The 16,870-nt window shown below is 41.1% G+C and overlaps 1 protein-coding gene across 2 annotated transcripts in view; it reads right to left on the bottom strand.

Annotated features, from left to right (window-relative positions):
* IDH3B (isocitrate dehydrogenase (NAD(+)) 3 non-catalytic subunit beta) overlaps nt 1–16,870 on the bottom strand; it is a 687,127-nt gene that overhangs the window by 435,966 nt on the left and 234,291 nt on the right. For both annotated transcript variants that reach the window (XM_044063995.1, XM_044063993.1), the window contains exon 5: nt 8,388–8,448. In XM_044063995.1, coding sequence (XP_043919930.1) covers nt 8,388–8,448 — 61 coding nt within the window. The remainder of the gene's footprint in view (nt 1–8,387; nt 8,449–16,870) is intronic.

The following is a 16,870-nucleotide window of genomic DNA, read 5'->3' as shown; positions in this document are numbered from 1 at the left end:
AAACTAAAGCTGGTGAGGGCTGTAATCAGTCGCAGCAAATGGATACGGAGTAGACTGTAACTTAATCCCAATCTTAGAGATAGTGTTGCTCTTATCTCTCCTCCTCCTGTAATTTGGCATTACAAGTCAAAGAGAGCTTTCATAATATGGGCTGTATTGTTCTCAGCAACGTATGTAAGACAGAGTTAGGTGTTGCAGAAATAGTAAGACCAGTACAATATGTAAAATAGATGGATTGACTGACAGTGGAACTGGAAACTGACAGTTTGGACATCTTGGCATCAGATTCTGGAAACTCTTCCGGAGTCTTGCTCATATGGTCTACCAAATCTCTTTCAAACCGCTCCATATCAATAATTTGCTCGGAGTCCTCAAAGCGAAGGTGGAAGATGAGAAGACCCACTTTCCACATCTAACTAAGGTGTGCATCTCCTTGTTGGGGGACTGAATGGCTTTAGACTAAGGCTCTGGAGGCTTCTTGACAGAGTCCGAAACCACAACAGATTCCATTACTAGATTCTGTGACCAGATGAGACAATCCTTCAAAGACAGAGAATCTTATCAGAACACTTTGGAATGGAAGCCAACACATCCAGACTTTTCCACACATTGTAAGCTACTAATCCTAACAACTCGTCTATTGGTGGAACCACCCAAGAGGAAGATATGGGACATCAAAAGGCTTCTACAAGGCTGTGCTCAGATTCCATGGGTGCAGGTGTCCTGGGACCACTTTGCCTTGACCACGATGAGCTCCAGAATTTCCCCAAATATTATCTTAGAAAAGACAAGAGAAATCACCTTGTTGATCATCATTTGTGCCTGAGATTAAGCAGTCAATGTCCTTCTTACACTGGGTCTAGTCTCTGGGTGGGTAAGCCAAGTTATGAAAAAAAGAACTGTGTGCTGGACATGTGACAGGCATCTTAGGAAGGTCCTCTGGTCTGTCCTTCCTGGACCAGAAAGGGAGGTACGGCAGATAAACCAGAGGATGATCTCAAATTAGCCATGGCATGGATCACCTCAGGAAAAGACTAATACAGGAATGCCTGCATCCCAGGCACCAGGACTTGGAACAATCCCATTGCCACAAAGATCAAGAAGCTGAAAGTAGCTGGCATCAGTCCCATCCCTGAGACTGAAAGCACTAGTCCCATGATCGAGATCAAAGTTACAGCCCTGAAACTTGAGACCAAGAGGGCTGCCTGCATCTCAGTTAAGAGCAGTGCTAACAGTTTAGTCTGAGAAAGGAATGAAAGAGACTGTGGTCAATGCCAAGACATTGATGAACAAATCAACCTTTAGGAGGTTGAACTTAAAGTCTTTAGTGCCAAAGGCTCTGTTGACAGCGGGACTGTTGAGTTGGAAGGCATTGATCCTGAAAGAGCCACTTGAGCGGATGCCAAAGTCAACAAGTTGACTGACAGTCTGGATGGGAGTGGAGCTCAAGCACAGCCAGAGACGAAGGGTCCAGAGTTGGGCTAGAAAAGTCCAGCAAAAGTTACCCTAGAGTCTCTGAGGTTAGCAGAAGAAGACACTTGAGATCAAAACTGCTGAACCTGGAAAAAGGTCTGCTATATTTTCTGGTAGTTCACCTAGAAAAATGACCTATTGTGTTTACCAGATGAGAATGAGTAATGCCTGGGGGGGGGGGGTTCAGAGCTCCAGTTCCAAAGACATAAAACACTCTCAGAACAAAAAGAGGCAAGGGGATCCCTATTAACTGTAGCCAGACCAGAAAAAGGTCTGGCAGAAGAAGCTAAAATAGCAAAGACATCACCTGCATCTTTAACAGTAGCAGACTCAGCTACTTTACCTTTTTTTGGCAATAAGATGACCAACTTTGTCTGAGTGCATTTTCCTCTTGGGAAGAAAGGACCTAGAGGTAGAAGCTGTCCTGGGGCCAGCTACAGGGATAGCCCTAAGGTTCTCTAACTTTAGATGATTTTGTCTTTCTTTAACTGTAAGAGATTTAAATGAAACACACACTATGCATTCTTTTAAAATAAATGATCTTTACCCAAGCACTTTAGGGTTCCTATTGAATTGTCGACAGCTTAAATTGTCGAATGCTTAATCATCGAATGCTTACAATAGCGAAAGGCCACATTATCAAATTCTTTCCTCGGGAAAGAATTCACATGGCCGTTATTAGGGATTTGCCCTTTCCCCAATGTAGAGCGATCTCAAAGTTGGTATATTTAGTTGGGGGGGTGAAGCCCCCTACTATGTTTGTGTGTTTGTTTATTTTGTTTACGGAAGGCCACCCGAATTCTTTCCTACTTGAAAGGTACCACAGAATTTTTGGACTTTACCTACCATTGTGATACTCAACAACTAATTTATTTAGATATTTCTTTAGTTAAATTAGACCATTCCTTTTCTTCCAAAGTCAGTAGAAAAGGAACCTTTTCCAACTCATATCTCCACTTCAATAGTGGGCATCCTTTCTTTCAAAAAAAGAACATACTTAAAGGACAGTTAGTTAGAATAAGTCGTATGACTTCCGAAGATATTGAATTTTTAAAGGAATGTGACTTTGTTACCCAAATGTTTAGAGACCGAAGTTACCCTGAAAATTTGATTTGTGAAATTAGTAAAGAAGTTATTGAAGGCAGGAAAGAGAGATTTGCCCCTATTTTGGGGCAGGATGAAGGACCTAACTCTTGTTACAATTCTAATACTTCCACTAAAAATTGGGATGAGACATATGTTATGGATTTTACAGGTGATTCAGGGTACATTAAACAAACTGTCTCTAGAGAATGGGAACGTTTCAAACAAATATCAGAACTCAAACAAATACACAGTCAACCCTTAAAATTTACTTATAGAAGGGACACCAACTTTAAGAAGTTATTTGAATTTGGAGGTGGTTCAAGGGTTCAAGGTACATCTAAAAGAGTGGGGACATTTAAATGTGGTTCATGTTCCCAATGTTCACACATTATTAATGCTTCCAGCATTTATATCCCTAGTAGGAATAAACGCATTAAAAGCTATTCTTTTTCTAATTGTAACACCAACGGTGTGGTTTATTTAGCTCTTTGTTCAATTTGTGGATCATTTTATGTTGGCAAAACGGAGAGAAAGCTTAAATTAAGAATATATGAACACTTTTATGAAATCAGTAAACACAATATGAATAATGCACTTTTTAAACACACTTTAACTTGCCCACAAGCCTCCTTTGTTTTTTTCGTAATTGAAATGGTGGCTAAGGAAATTAGGGGGGGTATGTGGGAGACTAAACTTGAATGTACCATTGTTCTTGTGTGTTCAGTGCTTTTGGAACATTAAATCATTCTATTTAGCAGCAGTCTTGGTCTGGACCCTCATTTGGTTCTCAATTGCGAACGTTTTCGTTTGGTTTGGTGTTTTCTTGTTCGCTTTCCAACTCCGAGGTTTGGTTACAGTTTGTGGTACGAGATGGCTGAGTTGTCAGGGGCTGAGACCGAGTCTGACATTCGAGTAGGGGAGAAAGGTGAACTCAGGAAAGTGATTGGCCAACTTTGCCAATTGGTTGAGTTGCTCACCCCTGCATGTCAGTCTATTGTTACGCTAGCTTCCAGTTACACTGGACCACTTCGAGCTAAGTTGAGGGATTGCCTTCCCAATGGGGAACGTCCGGTGCACAATTCAAACCCAAAGCAACAAGATTCTAACTCTACTCGTTTGGATTTACACGACTATGACGAGATTCCCCAGTTGTTGCGCTCTAATTTTGTTGACAACGCTGACGAACAGAATATAAGCAATTCCAGCAACAGGGCTGACGGAAATGGTGTGCAAGGTGACTTTTCAAATTCAGCTCGTAACTTTAACTACAATGATTTTATTAAGAAGAATTACACTATTAATTCTAATCAGTTGGAAGTTAATGTACATGACAAAAGTTCTAGGACTTACAGGGAGAGTTTGGATTTTTTACAATTCTATATGGACAAGTACAAACGTTTGGGTTGTGACAATGTCTTTTTGAAAGAATGTCTAAATAGAAATATAGTACCCAAGGGCTTGCGAGTTTGCAAGTTTCTGAATCGTGTGGTTGAAGGTTCTACTTTTCACACCCAACTTATTAAGATTTTTGATGTGTGGTTTGGATATTGTAGAGGCTATTGTTACTGAGAATGAGAGAATGAGGGTAACATTGTTGGAGAAAATGGAGGCTGTTAATTCCAACATTATTCAGGACCTCTTGTTTAATGTAGAGTCAGAAACATCTTTGTATTTTAACATTTTTAAACAAATTGATTTGGATTGTTGTAACAATATGAAGCGGAAGGAAGGTAAATTAAAAAGGGATATCAAGGAATATGAGGAGGGTACAGCATATCCCAAACCAAGGCCTTTTAATGTTGATACCAATGAAAGATACACAGGTACACATATTAGGTCTAGGGCACCTCCACATGTTCATGATGAAGTTTTTTATGATGATTTCCCTGTTATTAATGAAAATGACCCTTTAGATCCCCCCCCCCTTTACGGAGGTCCGACAGGATACGGAAGAAGAAACCAGTATATTACAGCAATTATTACAATCAGAGGGGAAACCCCAGGTATTAGTTAATTACAATCAAAATGTAGGTAATGAAATTGTTCAGAAAGGTTTTATTTTAGAGTATAAGAACTATAAAATTTTTAACTATAGTGTGGTACCTATTACTTTAGGTCATTTTGAATTATTTTGTAAAGGTTTTAAATTTATTCCAGTAAGGAAAGCAAGTACTGCCAAAGCCCTTGTAGACATGAAATTATTTTTAAGAAAGAAAAATTTGGCTTTAATTTTTTCAGGTTCTGACAACATATCTACACAACCATTTTTTAAGAAAAAAAGCACTTTTAACCCCCCCTTGCACCCACAGCTTAAGAATTTAGAGTTAATATTGGAAAGGGAGATTAGAAATACTATTAATACCCATAGAGTTAATTCTAACCTATCCAAAAATGAGAAGTTATTACTGAATGAATTGATGAACAATAAAGCTGTGAGAATTATGCAACCTGACAAAGGGGGTGGAACAGTGCTTATGGATTACATTTTGTATGAATCAAAAATGAAATTTATGTTGTCCAATGATATTAAATATTCTAAGTCATCTTTGAACGAAATTAATATAGCTTACTCTAAAATTAATCTTCTTTTAAATGATTTGTTGTTAGAAGGATCTATTGATTTAGATATTTACAATTTTTTGTTCAACAAATATCCAAGGACACCATCAGTATTTGGTATTCCAAAGGTCCACAAGGACCCCGTGGATCCACCTTTAAGACTTATTGTTTCCTCTGAGGGTTCTATTACTACCTCTTTAGCAAAATATGTGGATGTTAAGTTGAAAACACTCTCAAGTGAGGGGGTTACTGTTTTAAAGGATTCCTGGGACTTTCTTAGGCAGGTAAAACCTGAATTATTTCATCCTAATATACTTTTCATAACCTTGGACATTGTTGATCTATTTGGTTCTATTCCTCATGAAATTGGTTTATTGTGGCTTGAGGAAAGTATGAGAGACAGTGGAAAATTTAGTTTGCAGGATTTTACGACATGTTTGTTATTAATGGAAACAGTTCTTAAGAACAATTTTATGTTCTTTGAGGGGGAATTTTACAAGAGAGAGGGGTTGCTATGGGGGCAAAATGTGCCCCCACTTATGCAAATATAGTCTTGTCTAGGTGGGAAAAATTATTTGTTACTGATTCAGAGTTTTCTAATTGTTGGTGTTTTTACAAACGCTTTCTTGATGATATTTGTATTTTCTGGAATGATTCACAAGAAAGATTTTTTGAATTTCTTTCCTACTTGAAAGGTACCACAGAATTTTTGGACTTTACCTACCATTGTGATACTCCACAACTAATTTATTTCGATATTTCTTTAGTTAAATTAGACCAATCCTTTTCTTCCAAAGTCAGTAGAAAAGCAACCTTTTCCAACTCATATCTCCACTTCAATAGTGGGCATCCTTTCTTTCAAAAAAAGAACATACTTAAAGGACAGTTAGTTAGAATAAGTCGTATGACTTCCGAAGATATTGAATTTTTAAAGGAATGTGACTTTGTTACCCAAATGTTTCGAGACCGAAGTTACCCTGAAAATTTGATTTGTGAAATTAGTAAAGAAGTTATTGAAGGTAGGAAAGAGAGATTTGCCCCTATTTTGGGGCAGGATGAAGGACCTAACTCTTGTTACAATTCTAATACTTCCACTAAAAATTGGGATGAGACATATGTTATGGATTTTACAGGTGATTCAGGGTACATTAAACAAACTGTCTCTAGAGAATGGGAACGTTTCAAACAAATATCAGAACTCAAACAAATACACAGTCAACCCTTAAAATTTACTTATAGAAGGGACACCAACTTTAAGAAGTTATTTGAATTTGGAGGTGGTTCAAGGTACATCTAAAAGAGTGGGGACATTTAAATGTGGTTCATGTTCCCAATGTTCACACATTATTAATGCTTCCAGCATTTTTATCCCTAGTAGGAATAAACACATTAAAAGCTATTCTTTTTCTAATTGTAACACTGACAGTGTGGTTTATTTAGCTCTTTGTTCAATTTGTGGATCATTTTATGTTGGCAAAACAGACAGAAAGCTTAAATTAAGAATATATGAACACTTTTATGAAATCAGTAAACACAATATGAATAATGCACTTTTTAAAGACACTTTAACTTGCCCACAAGCCTCCTTTGTTTTTTTTCGTAATTGAAATGGTGGCTAAGGAAATTAGGGGGGGGGATGTGGGAGACTAAACTTGAATGTACCATTGTTCTTGTTTGTTCAGTGCTTTTGGAACATTAAATCATTCTATTTAGCAGCAGTCTCGGTCTGGACCCTCATTTGGTTCTCAATTGCGAACGTTTTTGTTTGGTGGGGTGAAGCCCCCTACTATGTTTGTGTGTTTGTTTATTTTGGCTTCCGGAAGGCCACCCGAATTCTTTCCTGAGGAAAGAATTAGATGACGTGGCCGTTCGCTATTGTTAGTTTTCGATGGTTAGGTGTCGATATTTTAGGATTCGACAATGTAAGACGTTGATGTTTTGATATAGAAGCACACTTGACTACTTGTTGGGGGGCATAATTTTCTTACAGAAGAAGCACTGACCCTTTTGACTTGTCTATAATAGTGAGCAAAAGTCAACAAATACTTTAGCACCACCACCAATCAACATAAGAAAAACAGTAACAGTACAATACTTATAAATGTAAAGCATGCACAAATTCCAAAAATGGTTTTCAAACAGGGTAACACATGCCAAAATGGATCCAACCCTTAGAAGGGGGACGGGAACCTGCCAAAACTTTGCCGTGAACATTTACACTGTCAAAGATATATGATAAGAAAGTAATAGAGGAAGGATTTGATCTTAATAATGCAAAAGGAAAAAGAATGATTTACCAGAGTAATATCCTAAAGGATGAAGTAGCAGACATAAGCAGTCTTCTGGATGATCCAACTTCACCGTCTGACTGAAGAAATGGAGAAGGGACCTTTAGCACCTAGAACTGTGCACAATGGAGAGGGGGCTTCACTATTTTGGGAAAGTTTTATGGGCCAGGCTAAGTACCTGCCAACCATAGTCCTACAGGTTAGCAGAGTCGAAACTCCCAATGTCAGATTTTCAGATCCCACAGTGAAGAGAAGTTCTTTGAGGAAGATCTGAAGTGAAGAATATTCCTCAAAAGCTATTTTGCACTAGCAAGTTCCATGGCATACACTGATAAAAGTCTCACTGTGTCACAGGTAACCAGAGTTCAATTAGCAGCTCGGGTGCCTACAGCATCTAGCAATGGTAATAGGAGTGAGCAGCTTCTGCCAGCTTGCTCATCCTGGGACAGGGAGGAAATTCTGGCTTGCCATAAGGGTGACATCTAGTATTAGCACTAGGTATTACCCAGTGGAGTCCAAGCTAGCCAAGTCCATGCTGTCATAGTGTATCAAGTACTATGAAATTGAGGGGAACATGGCATGCACAGTTACACTTCCCCTCAAAAGACAGAGATTGCAGACCTGGAAGAGCTGCCGGGGGGTGGGAGTTCATCTACTGGGAGAGGGTATGGTACACTCCATGACAAGCAAGCTGGCCCATTCCCTATCACACAAAACTCTCCAGAACAGAGAGGGCTGATTTAGGTCTTTGGGCAGGAACAAAAGGGCCACACGGCTCCCACCTCACCTGGGAATGCCTTTCTCTTGGATCCTGAATGAATGGCCTAACTTGGTACTGGTAGTGAAGCCATCAGGCAGCATCCTGCGGATGGTGGGCATAAAAATATATGTACTGCTTTACTATTCATGGAACAAATGTAAAACAAGTTCACTATATTTCCTTATTATGTGTGTCTAAATAACTTAGTGTTTTATAGTTACCTGAGTCTCATATCATAAGATGCCAGCTCTCCCTTGTACTCCATCGGTGTGTTGATCTTACCTGTTGGAAAACGGCACAAAATTATAATAGAATTTTCTCAATCATACATTGCAGTCTAAACATGAGCTATAGATGAATGCCTTCATGATGGTAGGATGTTTTCTGTTAAGTACACAGCTTAGCAAATAAAGCCAACTCCTTCCACCCAGTACTTTCTAACTTAAAATTTAAGCATCCCCAGCTAGCAAAGAACTCTTGCAGCCTAACTACTTAATGGTACTTCCTGTTATCAATATAGTACCTATTAGACACTGAGCCTATACAGCTGGCCAGCTTAGTAAATAATTACTTTGTGTTAGTGTACTTATCTCTGCACAACTTCAGTCTCCTTTATGAGAAAGAACTCTTGCTTCCTCACAGTCTCGAAATGCCCCTAGGGCCAACTTTTTTGTGCGGCCGTTCACAGTTCCTAGGGCATGGCTTGACAGCAGTATTATTCAGTATTTTTCACAACAGGCGCTATGCCTCTGAAATCTCCAACCAAAGTAGCTGAGAGAGTCCCCCATGATGATTAGATTTAAAGAGGTCTCTCAAAAGCATTTTGTTTGGTTTGGCCTTAAATAAACTATCATTTAATGATTGTTTGTTTTATTCTATAATTCACTGTGACTTGCTTGACAGAAACAAAGAAATAAATCTGAATTTTGAATTTAGTAATATGACATATGTCTTTTCCTATCACTGTAGTGCTAACTCTTGTGGTTAAAACATACTATGCCTGCCAGCTATTGGATACAAGTGACAGAACTGACAGCACCATCATCAATGGTTCTAAAAATATTTTGAAACAGAACCAGTTCCAGAAATGTATGGACATGCCAAAACTCAAAGCATTCTTGCCTTAAAAAGGGGTACTAAATCCTAAAGCTCTTAGTAAGATCCTGTCACAAGAGCAAGGAAAGAAGAGTACCCCACCCCAGCCAGGGGATTAAATAAGGGAGATGGAGGGAGGGTGCTAGTACTGCAACAGCAATCTACTTCAATGTCTACCATTATTATAACTAAACTACACAAACGGGGTTTGAGTCTCACCTTTGGAAGGAAAATTGGCTAGGCTTAAAATGGCCCAAAAGGGCAGCTAGCCTAGTCCTTACCTATGATCCAAAAAATAGCTCAGCTGTCTGTCAACATCCAGGCAACAAAGTATTCTACATTTCCTGATTTGAGGTTAAACAGTGAGATGCATAATCTGACAGATTTACAGACATTAGTTATAAGGGAAGAGATTTCCTAGACTCACCGAATTTTTGTGAAAGATCAATAAGGCAGACTAGACATGATGGTGTACAATTCAGAAACCTGTCTAGCAGAAATCAAAGTGTCCAGCAAGTTAGAAAATTTCAGAAGTGACTGCAGATTCAAATGAAAATACAGTTACCTTCCCCAGAACTAGTAAGTGTGTGCAGCAGTTATCGTTACCTCACAGCAAGAGGTTCCTCGGTTCGATTCTCAGCTGGGGTGCCCTCTGTGTAGAGTCTGCATGTCCTCCCTGCATTCAAGTGGGTTTCTTCCCACGTTACAAACACGTGTCTGGAGTATTTCTCCCCAGGCCACCACTGAAAACTGGTTCGTTCCAAGTCGAACTTTCCTAGTAAACAAATAGGTTCATAGGTAAGTACTAGGCTATCTGCCCAAGAGCATTTATAAGCCTAGCCAAAATGTGTTGGCTTTTGCCATCCCCTTAGATTAGTTCCCTGTGCCTCTGTCCAGCAGAGCCATTAGTTCCCTGCGCCACTGTTCAGCAGAGCCACGACAGTGATCCCCGGGGTAAAATTTCTGTTTCCTATCCACCCATCAAGGTTTCTCGAGTGTTAGTGAGGGGCTCTGCCTGATGTATATTGGAATCCTGTTGCAAAGCATGGGAAGTCTCTGGGATAGGAATATATCCCTCCAGCATGTCCTATTTATCGTTGTGGTGAGGTTTATATCTCTAGAGCATGTGGCTCTCCGGAATTTGTTTTTTTTAGGTGGAGCATGTCCATCAATTCTGGGTTGGACATGACCTTGTATGTCAGGCAGAGATCACCTCTGAGTAAGCGGTATGCAACCGAGTACAGCTGGAGTTTCTTGAGTCGGGCTACATAGGGCATCTGTTCGAGGCCAGTAATCCAATTGGTGAGGTACTTTTGTGGTCTTTTCCAGCTGTTGCAGGTGTCTTGTAAGGTACATCCCAAATGGGGTGTTGTATTCTATGATGGGGCTAATGAGTGATGACTAGAGAGGCACAATAACCTCTTTTGTTCTAGATGCGAACCCTTTTGTGATTAGGTGGGCCACACAAGGATTTTCTAACCACCTTGGCAATATGATTATCAAAGGAGAATTTACTATCTACTTGGGTCCCCAGATCCCTTATTACATTTTCTGTATTTAGGGGACTATCACCTATGTGGTAGTTTGCGGGTACTTTGTTTTTTCCAAAGGGGATAACTATGCACTTTTTGGCATTTTTATGTTAAATAAAATAAAATAAAAACAAAATTCACATCAAAGAATGAGCCATCTTTGTCCTTGACGGCATCATATGCAAAATCCCATTAAAAACTATTTAACTTGAGATAAAGAAGGGGGCGGTCAAGTGGTAGACATGCTGAAATGGCCTAGAGGGGTACCTTTATTGAAGTGTATGCTAAACCAGAATTGAGCAATTCACACAGATGGTGTCTCCCCCACTTCTGATGGGTCCTATTCTTTATTTTTGCACTAAAAAGAAAATCTCTTACATTTGGCTAAGTAAGATTTTCAGATAACAGGCTTTCTTGCGTTCTTCAACATCCACTGCATATCCAGATTAAAAAGTTGCCTAAAAGGGATCAAAAGCCTATCATCCACACAGATTATGACTATGAATGCTAGAATGAATCATGGATCTGTTGTCCTATGTGTACAAGTCCACATTTATGAGGAACCTTTCAACAATTTCATATAGTTAGTTGCATAAAATGGAAGAATCAGTGTTTTCTGGGCCAAAAGAGAGTCATCAATAACATTTTGCCAGGTTATTGCTGATCTTTAGAAAGGCATCAGAAATTAGAGGAAACTGGAAAAGCATAAAGAAACATCCTCGTGCACGGGACTGAAAATGCATCTGTTTTCCAAGCCTTTTTGCAAGGAGTCCTGGAAAAGAACTGTTTCAGTTGTCTGTTTAGATAGGAAGGAAAATGGATCTGTTTGAGGATTTCTCCACTACTGGACTATCTACAGAAGGTAGGTAGGTTTTCCATGGTGTTTATAGCAGAAATGAATGTAATGGCCTATCCACTTGGAAATGGTTTGCTTTGAAATGGACTTCCCCTCTGCCCCTGCAGCAAATGCTTGGTTGGGAGGGTGGCCTAATGGTCAAGGTGTCTGCCTTATACACAAGAGGTGCAGGGTTTGAGTCTCACAAGGGATAATTAGCTAGGCTTAAAATGGCTCACAAGGGCAGTTAGCAAAGTACTAATCTATGAATCATACTATGAATCTATGAATCATACTATGAATCAAATGCAACCAGCAGCTGTTCAGATTTCCTGAGAGGCTTAGTCCTATCCATGTAAAATCTAAGTTGTCTGTGCACATCCAAGGACTGCAGTATTCGTTCCCCTTTGTTCTGTGGATTAGAAAAGAAGGTTGGCAAATGAATGGACTGATTAAGGGCCACACTGGATACCACCTTAGGCATAAAGGAGGGGTTGGTCCTGAGGGACACCCTGTCCACATGAAAGATGATGAAAGGCTCCACTGCCATGAGGGCCTGTAATTCAGTCATCCTTCTTGCTGAAGTGATGGCTAGAAGGAAGGCTGTTTTCCAAGGAAGGAATTTCAACTCTGCATTTGCAGCTGGCTCAAATGGAGGTAGAGTGAGCTTTTCCAATACAAAGTTAAGTTAAGGTCCCAGGCTGGAGTAGGGGCTCTCCTGGGTGGTCTTAAGATTGTGGCCCCTCTGAGAATTGCTTCATCAATGGATGAAAAAAAGAGGGGTGGCTCTGTATTATAATGAGCTGAAATTGCTGAGGCATGAATTCTGATGGAAGAAAAGGAAAGGCCCTTGTGAAGCAGCTCAGTTAAGTATTGAAGAATGTGCGGTAAATTGGGCACAGCTGTATCCATCCCCTGTGTTTGATTCCAGGAACAAAATCTTATCCATTTTTCAGCATTGAATTTTCTAGTACTAGGCCTCCTTGCCTCTAGAATGACATCCATCACTTGTTTACTGAGGGATGGTAACGGAGAGATCATGAAATTAGCCAGGCTGCAAAATTCATGGTTTGAAGCTGAGGGTGCAGAATCTGGCCCTCCTGCTGGGACAGCAGGGCAGGGGTCTGAGGCAGGTGCCATGGTTCCAGAAGTGACACATTGAGCAAGAGGGGGTGCCAGTGTTGGCGTGGCCAGTCTGGTGCAATAAGTATTTTGTCCTGTTTGATCTTTAGTAGCACTTTAGAGAGGAGAGACAGAGGGGGAAAGGCAAAAACTGATAGGTTTTTCCATGTGAAGGACAGGGCATCCACTTTCCAAGCTTGTCTGTGGGGAGTCCTTGTACAGAATTTGTCCAATTGGTAGTTCTGAGGGGAGGCAAACAGGTCCATCTCTGGGCTCCCCCATTTGTTTCTCAAAATGTTGAATATCTTTGGATCCAGTTTCCACTCATGTGGGCCCATGAGATTTCTGCTTAGGTCGTCTGCCAGTGTATTTAGCTTGCCTGGCAGGAATTGAGCTTGTAGGTGCACTTGGTAGCTCAAGGCTGTGTTCCATAGAGCCATGGCTAGTCTGCAGGGAGGGTATGAGTGGGTTCCCCCCTGCTTGTTTATGTACCACATAACAGTGGTGTTGTCCGTCTTTACCAATAATTGTCCTGGAAGAATGTGGTCCTTGAAGGCTGTTGGATCATTCTGTACAGCTAACATTTCTTTTTGACTGATATGCAGGTGCATTTGCCTCGGGTTCCATTTGCCCTGAATGCACTGCCCTGCCAAGTGAGCCCCAATGCATAGTCTGATGCGTCTGTTGTTAGAGTTTGAGTGGTAGGGGGTAGAGTGAATGGCAGTCCCTTGTTCTGGTGGCAGGCCTCTGCTCACCAAAGGAACTCTATCTTTAGACATGGTATGATAGGAATCATTGATTCTAGGTCCTGAGAATGTTGACACCATAGGCTTTTTAGATACCATTGTAGTTTCCTCATATGCAGTCTTGCATATGGAATTAGTAGAATGCAAGAGGCCATGAACCCCAAGGCTTGCAGTATTTTCCTTGCAGATAGCTGGGTCTTTGTGGCCAGTTTTTTTTAAGTAGGCTGTGAAGTATACTTGTTTCTCTGGCGTGAGGTAGGCCATCTTGGAAGTTGTATTCAAGCTTGCTCCCAGGAATACAATTTGTTGGCAGGGTAGTAGATGTGATTTCTTTTCGTTTCTGGTGTACCCCAGAGAAGTTAGTAATTTCTTTACAGATGCCAGATGGTTTAATAGTATGTCCTGGCTTTCTGCTTGAATTAGACAATCGTCCAGGTATGGGCATATTTGAATATTTCTTTGCCTGCAAAATGCAATGACTGGAGCTAGGCACACTGTGAATACCCTGGGCACAGTAGATAAGCCAAAGGGCAGTGCAGAGAACTGATCGTGCATGTAGCCTGCTCTGAAGCATAGGTATCGTCTGCAAGATTCCCTTATTGGTATGTGCAGATAGGCTTCCTTTAAATCCAGTGTTGCCAACCAGGGATTTTTGCCTAGCATGGGAAGCAGCTGATGAAGAGTTAGCATTTTGAATTTTAGGATTACCAAAAAAAGTGTTTAGGATAGACAGGTCCAGGATAGGACGCCAGGAATTGTCTTTTCTGGGTACCAGGAAAAGTCTTGAGTAGAAACCTTGCCCCCATTCTTCTTCTTCTGGGACAGGCAGAACAGCTCTGATGCTTAGAAGAGAGAGAACTTGCTTTTGAGCATCTGCCCACTGATTTGGGGGTAGGTCTGGCCAACCGTTTGGGGTTGGTAAGGAATGGAAGTGAAATCTGTATCCTTGGGAAACTATATTTAAAACCCATTTGTCTTGGCTAATGAGTTTCCAGTTTTTTTGCATGCAGGGCGATCTTTCCCCCTAAAGGAACAGTCAGTTGAGCAGGGCTTGGAAGGTTTAAAGTTAAGTCATTGTGACAGTTTACCATAGGGGAGTGTCTTACTACTCCCAGATTTGGAAATGGGAGCCCCCAATGCTTAGGCCTGTGAGTACCTTGGGACTGAAACCTGGGTGTTCTGCTGGTTCTGGGTTTGGACTGAGAAGGCCTGGAAGCGGCAGGAAAGGACCAATTCTTAGAAGGCCGGTGCCTACTAAATCTGGGAGGCTGTACTTGTAAGAAATCTTTAACAGTTTGCATAGATTTAGCTTTTTCCTCCATCTTTTTAAGTACTTCTTCTGCTTTGTTGCCAAACAGGTGGTCTTGGTTTAAGGGAGCATCCAGTAATTTAGCTTTAACATGATCTGGCAAAGATTGTTCCTTAAGCCAAGCATGCCTTCTAAGTACAGACCCAGTGACAGCAGCCCTGCAAGATGCCTCTAATGAATCAAAACCACATTGCAAAGTATGTTTTCCAACTTGTTCAGCAGAATGCATTAAATTCTGTAATTCTTTATTTTCAGCACAGTCAGGAATCAACATCATTTTCTGTTTAAGCAATCCAATAATATGTTGCCAATACTTTAACATATGAAACTGACAGTTTAAGGCCCTAATGGCCAAAGTTGCAGAAGTGTATACCTTCTTACCCCGTCTGTCCAGGGCCCTGGAATCTCTATCAGAGGTGGTATGGTTTTTGGCAGTAGTAGCCTTAATGCCTTTGGGTCCCTGTGAAATGGTCTAAGGATTCGCAGTAGGATTCTTAAAGAGGAACTTGTGAGAGTCAGGTACCCTGTAATACCGGTCAGGTTTTCTGGGAGCCAGAGGTAAAGAGGCAGGGGCCAGGCTAGATTCCGAGAAGGCATCATCTACAATGTCCAGTACAGGAGGGTTAGCTAAAGGCCTGTGTTGAGGTATTAGTAAGAATTCCCGAAGCCTTTTTTTGGAGTCAGCGTAATCCTGGCTTTCCCAGCGGAAATGCTCCCTAAGAGTATGCAAGGTTTCACCAAAAGAGAAATTCTCTGGAGGGGAAGCAGAGGGAATGGAGTCCTCTGCATCAGAATCCTCATAGGTGGATAAGGGCAACTCCTGGTCATCAGAGAAAACAGAAATTTCAGAATCCTGATCAGAAGAATCAGAAGGAAAATCAGTTCTAGGTCTCTTAGAGGGAAAAGGGTGGCTTCCCCTGATTAGAGTAATAAGGTCTTCAGCCATTCTTATCATTTGTTCTTTAGGCATAGGGGCCTGACCATGTGGTCCGAGTATCAGTTTTCTAGGCATGGGTCGAGTTTTAGGCCTTGAAGAAGAAGATGGCGTCGGTTTAATATGCAAGTCAGTAGGCCTGAATACACCCTCAGAAGCCAGTGCCTGCACAGTGGCTCCGGACCCATCCAAGGTAGAAACATCCACAGGTTCCACAGTCGAAGAAGCATCTCGCGGCATACTGGACTCCGAATGGGTCTCAGTAGAGGCCTGTGAATCTGAAGTAGCGGGTATCAGGGGCTGCGAAAGCGCCTCACTGAATACCGGCGAACTGGCAACTAGCTTAAGAGAAGCGTCGGCAGCTTTGGACCTATTCGGTCTGTCTCTGTCTTTATCTTTGCGCTTTTTTGAAATGTCGGTAGTCGGGTGGCTTACCAAAGCCATTTCTGGATAATTGAACCGAGTACCGAAATATTTAGATACGAAAATGAACAGATGATGAATAGTTTGAGGTTTGAATAAGGTACAAAACCGACAGCGAGGTACATCGTGGTCTGGGCCTAAGCAAGGAATGCAGTACGAATGAAAATCTTTATTTGGTATTTGCTTTCCAAAAGAAATACAATTGTTAACTTTTACTGACATCGGTTTAGAGCAAGAAATAGGATCTCCAACAGGGTAATTAGCTTAGTTAAAGACTTCGGATCTGAAGCTCAAAAACGAAAATTTCAGAAGTCGGCCGACCGGCACTTGTGAACTGCTTCTGCTACCGCACGGCAAGAAAGACTGACGTAATGGCGTCAGCTGCATGCTTTATACCCCTGACTACCTGACGTCATGGAAGATGAGACAGCAACCGACGCAGGACCCACGACTTTGATAATCAGGCCGACTGAGGGCTACCTGCAAGCACATAACCCAAATGTAATGACTGCAACAGTGAAACATGAAGAACATCAGTGATGTAGCTACCTCTCAACCACACAGACAGAGAGGGAATATGAAATAAAACATCTAGCAGACTAAAAAACAGTCAGCCAAAATTGGAGAACAGCAGACAGTATTCTGGGATTCTATTGCTACAAAATGACAGAACTACATTATTCTGCTGCTCCAGTGATACATTGTAGC

This window comes from Protopterus annectens, chromosome 2.part2 (assembly GCF_019279795.1).
Source record: "Protopterus annectens isolate FY-2018-M chromosome 2.part2, PAN1.0, whole genome shotgun sequence".
Classification (NCBI taxonomy): Eukaryota; Metazoa; Chordata; order Ceratodontiformes; family Protopteridae; genus Protopterus; species Protopterus annectens.
The sequence above is the reverse complement of the archived record's forward strand: the minus strand, read 5'-3'. Positions and strand labels throughout refer to the sequence as shown.